At 33.5% G+C, this 10,486-nt stretch overlaps 2 protein-coding genes and 1 non-coding gene across 3 annotated transcripts; all 3 read right to left on the bottom strand.

Annotated features, from left to right (window-relative positions):
* Positions 1-126: 126 nt before the first annotated feature.
* Positions 127-199, bottom strand: TRNAV-UAC (transfer RNA valine (anticodon UAC)). The gene has a single exon. It is a non-coding gene; the product is annotated as a tRNA-Val (tRNA).
* A 476-nt stretch (positions 200-675) lies between these two features.
* On the bottom strand, positions 676-3,816 carry LOC125816620 (uncharacterized CRM domain-containing protein At3g25440, chloroplastic; the record flags this gene model as incomplete). The annotated part of the gene is given in 5 exon segments (XM_049496235.1): positions 676-1,671; positions 1,786-2,187; positions 2,688-2,789; positions 2,791-3,157; positions 3,686-3,816. Coding segments are annotated over 5 exon segments (1,128 nt in total), but the record flags the coding sequence as incomplete, so codon positions are not given.
* A 1,963-nt stretch (positions 3,817-5,779) lies between these two features.
* LOC125816616 (probable inactive receptor kinase At2g26730) lies at positions 5,780-9,956 on the bottom strand. Its single transcript, XM_049496232.1, has 3 exons — positions 8,409-9,956; positions 7,973-8,305; positions 5,780-6,117 (listed from the first exon to the last, which is right to left on the bottom strand). Exons 1-3 carry the CDS (start codon positions 9,700-9,702, stop codon positions 5,780-5,782), a joined length of 1,965 nt encoding a protein of 654 aa, XP_049352189.1. The 5' UTR covers positions 9,703-9,956.
* Positions 9,957-10,486: the final 530 nt, after the last annotated feature.

Genomic DNA, 10,486 nt, shown 5'->3' with positions numbered 1-10,486 from the left:
TATTCAATGAAATAAAACCAACTTTAGCTATCTATAGATGGCGTCTAAACAACGTACATGAGGGTTCTCTATTGATCGTTAATTTGCTGCGTCTACTTTTAATGCAAAATAAATATAATAATGTGTTGTTGCTGCCCAGGATCGAACTGGGGACCTTCAGTGTGTAAGACTGACGTGATAACCACTACACCACAGCAACATATTGATAGTCACTGTCAGCTTTTTTATATATACCTAAGGTTGATCTTTTTCTGAAAATAAAACTGGAGAACAGGTTTTCTCCATCCTCCCTGTCACATAATTCTGAATCCCATTTAGCATGGAATAGGTCATAAAGGTAAGGTAACATCAAACACATATCCTATCCTCCCAAACCCACTTGTGGGATAACACTGAATATCCATTATATTCATTCCTATATATCTATCCTACACGACTACGAGGGTGTGTAGATGCATGAAACGATTCAAGTTTAAGAGAGTGCCTGAAATCCCACCCATCGACTCTTTATGTTTGATTATTTTATGGTTATTGTATTTTTATTTTGTGTTTGTGTCCGCATTCATAACATACTTTACTATCTAACCTAGCTTAAATAACTCCAGCACATGATATTTCAAGGCCAACACAGCATTGCCTCTTGTAGTATTAACTCAATAAATCTGCAAGAAAAACTCTTGTCAAGGGAGCAAGTTGTATTATCATATATGCTACTGGAATACAAGCATGAATAGTCAACCTGAAAACTGAGTTCAAGGAGATGGCATCATTGGCCATCAGAGGACCCATGCCTCCAAGCATTCAAACTTATTGCAACACTAAAATACGACAGTTCAAAGCGTCTTTGCTTTTCGACTGCTTGTTACCATGAACTCTTCGCTGTAACACTAAGCAATATACTTGAATGGGCCGGTCAGAGAATACACAGTCAAAGTTCTTCTGATTGCAACACGAGAACATGAAGCCTTTGCTTTTTACTGACAAACATTATTAACATCGAAGCTCCCCAGCTTAACTCCTGCAATCAATGTAGACACTGTGAACAATTCTGCTAACAGATCTCGAGACATGGACTCTTTCACTTTAAGGAACATCCACTAATCAATCCAAGATTCAAGTTGGTAATCTGCAGTAAGCTGAAAGCAGCAATTGTGAACCTTGCACCAAGCTTGGCTTGAGGATTGGAAATGGGTTGATGTATCAAGGCTATCTATTTTTTTCTCGCAAATGTGACCATATGAGTAAAAGAAAGATCCGACTCCTTTCATTCAACTTCTGAGGGATTCAAAGTTTAACTCTGCCCCATTTTACCATGCTAGGTAAATGTTTTCCTCTTCCTCTTTAAGCTCCACTCCTATGGGCCATCAAACCAGTCACTCAATGACGGTAAGTGTTAGGTATAATCAAAAGACACAACCAGCACTAAAGCTTCACTAATAACTCAATGTAATTGACAAATTAATGATTTGTATCACCTGCTTGGAGAGGTAGAAACATTTTGTAATTGCATACACACCCTCATAATTTAACTTCAAAATCTCAGCTTCAACTATTTTCTTTTTTTCTCTTCTGAGCAAGATATTCATGATACTCTACCAATTCTTTCTCCATTTTCTCAATAAATTGACTAGTATGCTCCAAGGACTGTTCATATCGATACTTCTCCAAGGCCTGCAGTTTTACAATTCAACAAAGTAAATCATCAATTGAATATAAATTCATTTTTATTCTTACAAACAGGCTGATTCAAGCATGATATCACAACAAAAAAAAAGCATACATTACCTTATCTTTAGATAGAGTATCTGGAGGAGACATAACATCTGGTTGAACATAATTCTTTCCACGATAAAATATTATGGTATTGTCTGGCTTAATGTCAATAACAGTGCCTCTGCTTAGCCGAGTGAGCTCTGCAGCATATTCATGAATCTGCCCAGGCTTGCAAGGCCTGCATACAACCTTAACTGTCTCATGTTTCTTCCAGTGAAGATGCATATTCAACACCACCCCTCCAAATACTCCTCGTCTCCCAACTGGTACATAATTTTTCTTTTTCTCACCAGTGCGCTTCAAGTAAAACTTCTCCTCTTCAGTTAAAATTTCAGGATCATGTGGTTCATCTGGAGCTTTAGGTACCTCAAAATTTCTCAATTTCTCAATCAACCAAGCTTCCTTTCGTTTTGCCTACAATATACATATGCAATAACCAACATAAAAAGTTAGATCTCATCACTCTTCTTTTTCTTTATTCATCAGTTGGAGCATTGCAGAAGAAAATGATGTAGTTTTTGCAAACACGTGAAAGCTATACTCACTTGATGTACATACACGGATAAATAATTCTCTAAGATTTCAGAACCAAAAGTCAGAGCAAGCAAGAGAACAATGTCAAAAATGATGACATACCAATTTCTTCTTTTTTTGTTTAAACAAAAAGATAATATTTATTACTTCTCTCTCTACCCCTACCCCGTCTAAATTGCTCAAGAAAGCATAAGCCAATAGGAAAGGGGACAAAAAAAAGGGAATGCAGTACAAACATAAGCTTATTCACATAAATAAATCAGGACAACAGAAACCACTGAAATGCTTGGTAATTTGAACTGGAAAATTACTATATAGAGGCAAAGTATTGTATTCAACATATCTTAGACATGGACATCATCACCCTTAATGGATCTAACCTTCTCAAGTTTGTATCTGATCCTAACTTCAGGATTTGGAGATCTCATTTTCTTCTTTGCCTTCAGTCGGTAAAATCTGAGTTCATTCAATTTTGCTTTTTTTAGACATTTTAAACTTCTTCACGACACGCTTAACCTTTGTCTGACCACCTCTTTTTCCGATTTCTTGACCAAATCTAAATCTGACAACACCTTTCTCTGTATTCAGCTCTATGGATGGACTAGAGAACCACCTAGCATGGAGCAATTTCAAAACTATCTCACGAGATCCAGAAGTTAATGAACTTGGCAATAGCAAAGTGTTCATTGCAGGATCTTGACGAGGTAATTTATGAATTAATCTCATTTGGTGATAGTTTCTGGAAATTGAGGAGTTGCTATGACAAAGAAAACACATAAAGGAAGTAGCTTTACGCAAATATGGATTTGGAACACTTTGTCCAGAGTAACAACACATATGAGGAGCTTCCCTGCATAAAACAAAACCAATCAGCCAATAACTTACAAATGCTTAGAAAAAACTAAAAGAAAATGTAAGAATGTATGTATCAATTCGTAACAACCTAAACTGTTGAATGACCTCAATTCGAAATGTTAATTGTCTCATTCTAATTAAGAGAAAGAAAAATAAATTCACACTTCCATTTGACAAATGAAGAATATCTGTTCTTATTGGAAACTCCAAAATAAGTTCTACATAGCAGAGAGGTTATTCCTCAACTCCGGCGCATAGTAATTCTACAATTTGGATAAAGAATGAAATTTTCAATAAGTTGACGGGCAGATTAGAAAAACTATATGATGATTACTATGAACTCAAAATATTTCGGATAGAATGATTGAGAGATGGTCGTTTCTTGTTCCTCATTAGCTTAAATACATTAAGAAGAACTGAATAAAACTCGTAAATTGACTCGCGGCCTCCTTCTCTAAACAAGAAAACGATCAAGCGTCAATAAATAAAAACCCTAAGTACAAAAGTGTCTGTAAATGTGTACCTTGAGCCGACATTGATATCGGAATGCCTGAAAATGAAGCTCCAAAACCTGAGGGAAGAGCTTTTCATGCGATTGTTTATTGCAAGCATGATCTTCACGGTGGCGAGTAGTGGTTGCTCAGCCGCTCTAATTTACCGGCGAAATTTGACCCGCCAAACGCACAACCCCGCCCCGTGAGCTATGAGTCCCCGTTTAAAATTGGGGCCTTCTAAATTCGGTCTAATGCCAAAGCCCATCAAGAATTAATGAGAAACTTTTGGTAAATAGCCACTTCTTTGATTTTTTATTTTGGAAAAGTGTGCACGATTTTTCAAGATTTTTTTAATTCGAAAAAAAGGAATTTTATTAACTTGTAACACTAAAATAAGTTAGAGATATTTGTGTGTTATAAATATATATCATTAAAAGTAAAATTAGTTTGATGACTTTTTTTAGCAATAATAATTTGATGACCTTATATGAAATTAACCCAAATAAACCACCTAATCAAAACCACACTTCTTTCATTACTTACTTTTGACAATAGAGTAAACCAATTCACTACGGGCTGTTTGGAAGGACACCCTGGTAATTGAATTTGGTGTAATTAGTGTAATTACAATGTTTTGTCCTGTTTGGAAGGATAGGTAATTACTTGGTCAGCAGGTAATTGGTGTAATTGACAAGGGGTAATTATACTCTACAATTCACAGGCAGAGGCTGTGAATTGCTAGCAATTACATGGTGTAATTACCACCTGATTACTTTTTTATTTTTTATTTTTTTATTTCTATTTTTATTTTTTTTGTTTTAATTTTTTTTACTTTTATTATTTTAAGTTCTTTTTTTATTTTTATTATTCTAAAAATTTGTAAAAGTTTATTTTTTATTTTATATTATTATATTTCATTTTCTTCTTGTTCTCAACCTTACTTTACGTGATTCTATGTAATTTTCTCGTATTACTATTTCTTTATGCCATGCTTATTTTCTCATTAGCATAATTTTATTAGTATTCTAATTTTTAAATTAAAATAGAATTTATTGTTAAGTAAGGTTATAGACTTATATCTTCTTTATTAAGAAAAAATAAAAGTAAATCATATTTATTGCTATGTTGAAATTTGTTATAAGAGTATTATGTTAAATTTTTTGTTTTGAATTTATAACCTATATTATATTTTCAGTTTCATTTGTTTTAGTAATATTGAATTTACATTGCACACCATTTTTTAATTAGATTTGATAGATTATATTTTTGTCAAACATTTAATAATTTATGACATTTTATTTATATATATTATTCTTTTTATCAAACATGCATTTCACGATGTTCATAGAAACTTCATACTTTTAGTTGTTACGATCAATTCAATTGAAATATATTAACTTGAAAAAATATAAATCAATTATTTTTTGATACTATTAGTTACATAAAATATGTTTATTAATTAATATATTTTCAAAAAAGAATATATATTTTAAATATTTAATTTAATGTCATTTATAAAGTTTTTATTTGTCTAGTATAAATTTTAAATAATTAATTTTTATTTTTAAAATTTATTACAATTTTGTGATTGCAATTGTACATCCAAACAGAACATGTGATAATTACACTGTGACATCCAAACAAGACATGTGTAATTACAGTGTAATTACACTGTGGCAACCAAACAGGTCAGTGTAATTACTAGACAGTATAATTACTAGGTTGGTAATTACTACCCTAGTAATTACACCAATTCCAATTACCAAATGATTTTCCAAACAGACCCTACATTTCTTTTAAAGCAAGCACCTAATACAATGATGAGAATTATGCTGCACGGGCTTATTATGAAACTATTCAACAATGAGTTAAATGATTATTGTTGCTTAATTGATGTGATACACTTATTTTTTAGTCTTTTTTTTTTTTTTAAATGTTATTTTTTTTATAATTAAAAACTTAATTTTAAAACCTCTCTTGTCACGCAAATGATCAAAGAGTGTTTCCATCCCACAAATTGAGACCGAGGAGTAAGCATAGATACTAATTGCTCAAATTAATAACATGGTACAATATTCCAAATTAGGTACTTCATGGAAAATAATGTGTAACGACTTAATTCATTATCGAGACGGAGTTGCAGTTGCTATGGAGTCATCTGTCATAGATTGATCCATTGAGAAGGAGAAATCATCTTCGTCTTCCGACTCGGGTACCGCCCCGTTAATACTTTCCACTTCCCTCAACAGCTCACTAACCTCCGGTCGTTTTTCCGGCGACTTATCACAACAGCTTATAGCAGTCTGCAACAATTTCAACATTCCTGAGTTGGCACTTCTCTGAACAGCAATTTCCGTGTCGAAAATCTCAGCCGTCCATTCTTCTCGGACCGCCCTATGAACCCAACTGCACAGATCCGCACCGGTCACCCCCGGTGGAGCAGAATGTGAAGAAATTCTACCTGTTACAATTATAGTGCACAAAATTTTGCATACACTGTGTCAAAGTCTCTTATTATAATTTGATTTATAAGTGGCTTTGAGTATGAGATTGTGATGAAAATGTCCGTTTAATAAATTGGTACATTTTTTATATACTTTTATATATATATATATATATATATATATCAATGGTATACAACAATGTATATGTGATCATGTAATTCTTACTATTGTGTAATTCTTACAATACTTATAAAATATATGTATGGTATACTCTAAGGGGTCGTTTGGTGTGATGGATAAGGAGAGTTAATCTCAGGATAAATTTTAAGTGCCCCTTATTTCATTGTTTGGTTGCAAAGCTTGGGATAACTTATCCCGGGATTATGAATTAGTGCCGGGATAAGTTATCTCTCATATTGGGTGGTATAGTAATCTCGGAATAACTTATCCTGGGATAAAATAGGTAAATGACAAATATGTCCATTTAAATCCTTTTTATACATCATTTTTCAATTTTCACATTTATGTATATTTACATTTTTTTTAATATCATGTATAATAACATTTACTACTCCTTATTTTTATGATAATTATACATATTTTTCTATTAAAAAATTATACTATATAAATATAATTTTTATTTATGAATTTATTTGACTAATTCTTATATTTATTTTATTTTGATTTCTCATAAATTTTCTTCTCTTTAATAAACTTAAGAGGGAAGTTCTATTTTTAAGCTAAATAAGAAAAAAATTATATTTTTAAATACACATGGTACTTATCATGGGAATACATAAACAAAAATATTTAAGTTAAATAAAATAAAAGTTTTATTTTAAAAAATGAATAACTTTTTTTTTATTATTCAAATGACCCTACAAGGCCATGATTTATTGAGATAAAAATAGAAATGACAACAAAAAAGCTAATCTAGAAAGAGAAAGTGGAAAGTGAATCTTCCTCCAAGCTAAGAACAAACAACATAATATAATAACTAAAGCTTGCAAAGAAAATTTTAAAAAGTTTAAATAAAGTGAAGGGTAATTTTGTAAACAAATAACTTGTTCTTAAAATTTATCAATATATATTATTTTGAATACAACAAACCAAACACTCAATAAGAAATAATCACAGGACAACTTTTCTCATCATAACTAATCCCAACATAACTTATCCCAACATAATTCATATTCAAACCAAACGACCCCTAAGGACTCGTTTGGTGTGAGGGATAAGCATAAATGGTCTTGGGATAAAAAATAGTCCTGGGATAAAATTTAGACTTGTCTTGTTTGATTGACATGTTTGGGATAACTTATCTCACCATTTAACTCACTGGTGTGAGGGATAAACATAAATAGTCTTGGGATAAAAAAAATAGTCCTGGAATAAAATTTAGACTTGTCTTGTTTGATTGACATGTGTGGGATAACTTATCCCACCATTTAACTCGCTGGTGTGAGGGATAAGCATAAATAGTCTTGGGATAAAAAAATAGTCCTGGGATAAAATTTAGACTTGTCTTGTTTTGTTGACATGTTTGAGATAATTTATCTCACCATTTAACTCACTGGTGTGAGGGACAACTATAAATAGTCTTGAGATAAAAAATATAGTCCTGGGATAAAATTTAGATGTCTTGTTTGGTTGACATATTTGGGATAACTTATCTCACCATTTATAGCATAGTGATGGGATAAATTATCCCATATACATGGTGGAATAAGTTGTCCTAGGATAACTAACCCCAGGATAGTTAATCCTGGGATAACTAGTTTCCAACCAAACGACCCAGCTTTATAGGGATAACTAATAATGTAGTATACACAAATATTTGATTCTGCCTGATCAATCAAGAAAAACAAATACCTGTTAACAATTCCAGGAGAAGGCAACCAAAGCTCCAAATATCAGATTTCTTGGTCACTTTCTTGGAAGCCAAATATTCGGGTGATCGATAGGAAACCATTCGTTGAGTAGCGATGGGAAGTGCAATAAGGGAAGTGAGACCAAAGTCAGCAACACGAACATCATCATTTTCGTCCAGTAAAACATTGGTGGATTTTAGGTTGCCATGGGGAACAACGAATTGGGAGGAACTGACGTTCAGGTGTAGATGCTCTAGTGCTCGAGCAACACCACGAGCAACGGACAATCTTGAGCTCCATCGAAATGGAATCCTATCTCTAGTCCCTTTTCCTCCTATTGTTCAACCAACAACGGAAAAAAAAAATCAGTTATGTATTTGAGTAATTATAAATGTTATATGATAGACTAAAAAGAAAAGTGGATCACAGTAAGATACCGTGAATGCGGTTGTATAAGCTTCCGTTAGGTGCAGATTTCAAGAGAAGCAACTTCTCATCCCTTGTATAGTAATAACCAAGAATAGGCAACAAATTTGGATGCTTTATATCACCAATAGCTCTTACTTGTCTCACAAATTCGTCATTTGTTAAAGGTTTCAAATCCCTCAAACGCTTCACCACAACAGTTGGTCCATCTACCAACATTGCCTTGTAACAATTTCCAAAATTTCCTTTTCCCAAACCTTCTGCTGAAGCTCTCAGCAAGTCATCTAATTCAAAATTTATTTCACTACCTAAGAATATCAATTTGCCTTTCTCTAATTCAACCTCTGATGCCACACTTCTTGATTCCACGCTCCTGGTTTCTGTTGGCGTTGTTGTGATCTCAGTTTTGCTAGTCTCCATTTTATCAACCTCCGTTAATCTTGTATTACTATTCATCAGCATTTTCTTAAGCTTTTTTGTTTTTTTGCAGTAGTAAATGACTAGATATAAAAGAACAACAATGCCCACAACGTTAATTACTACCAAGATTGGAGTCAACATGGATAATTTTGAACTATTTGAAGATTCCTTATGTGAACTATCACTTGGAGTTGGTGTAGATGACTCATTATCCTTGATCGTGGTGCACGTTGTGTTAGTAAAAGGAGGACCACATAAATCATGGTTACCTAAGTACGAGGACGGACCAAATTTTTGAAGAGCTATTGTGCTTGGAATTTCACCGGAAAGATTGTTGTTTGAGACATTGAAAACTTTCAAAGTTGACTGATTAAAACCGGGAATCGGACCGTTCAATTTGTTGTTCTGTACCTGCAATGACTCTAGCGAATTAAGTGTTAGAAGAGAAGGTGAAATTTCTCCGTCAAATCTGTTACCGGATAAATCAATGTTGTTCAAATTTTGGTTGTTGGAGAAGTTCATCAAGTTCCCTGATATGGAATTGTTCTTGAAGCTAAGTGTTTGCAATTGAGTGAGATTGACAAGTGCATTTGCCTTGAGTTTCCCAGTAAGGCCAAGATTTTCTAGCACAAGTCCAGTGACTCGACCGTTGATACAGCTAATACCATACCAATTTGGAGTGTTATTCATGTAACACATGAGGCCGTTCCAACTTTTTTGGAGCAATTTAGGATTGTTGAATTCAGCTCGAATCGCCACAAGAGCCTCCCTTTCTGTGCCATGATAGCCTATCGTAGAACCATCTTCGGCTATGGACACGGTACATAATTTCATCATGAAAAGCAAGACAACATAGTACTTGATGAAGAGACTAGATGAACCCATTGTTGTTTGTGAAAAGGCAAAGAGATGCACACAAATAAGGCTCAAAAAACAGGGGAGGTAATTGACAGCTACATTGTTGAGAGAAGAAAACAAGGACGATTGTTTCGAGAAATTGGTTGTATTAACTAACAGCTGAGAATACTAGGAAAGCAGCTAATTACTTCGTTAACTTGTAGTACTAGGTACATAGGAGATAGGCTTGATTATGGGAAACCTCGTGGCAGTGTTTTTGTCTAAGAATTTGCCGCAAGACAAGCTCTATTTATCTTATTAGTCGAATAAGTTCTATGGGTTCGTTCAATTCTTAAGGTTCTTAGCATTGAAGATATACTTCCGTTTATAGTCACGAGTGATTTCTTCATGCTGATTAAAATCCATTCAAGAAAATGAATCTCGAAATCCAAAACATGTAATGCAATTGCTATGTAGAGACAGAGATTGCTCATCCCTAATGTTTGTCGATAGACAACAATTAGAACTTTTACCATGTTAAAGAAATAAACATTAGGCCAAACTCAACTTCAAAAACTAACTCATACGGTGAGAAATTGTTTAAAACCATATAAAGAGACTACAATCTATACCCTTATTCTCGATCCAATATTAGGTAAACCAAGAAAACGGACATGTTTGTGACACCAAATTAAAGGACGGGCCAACAAGAAGGATTGGGAGGCTGGCAAGTTTCTGAAAAATGGTTCAGACAAATCTAACATTGGTATCAATAAGGATGATATGCCCGTTCTTGGGCTGAATGATGGCTTAGCCCAAGAGACAAACCATA

Source organism: Solanum verrucosum, unplaced genomic scaffold (genome assembly GCF_900185275.1).
Source record: "Solanum verrucosum unplaced genomic scaffold, falcon-dt-bn FXZP01000261.1, whole genome shotgun sequence".
Classification (NCBI taxonomy): Eukaryota; Viridiplantae; Streptophyta; class Magnoliopsida; order Solanales; family Solanaceae; genus Solanum; species Solanum verrucosum.
Note: the sequence above shows the minus strand (reverse complement) of the source record. Positions and strands in the feature narration are given on the sequence as shown.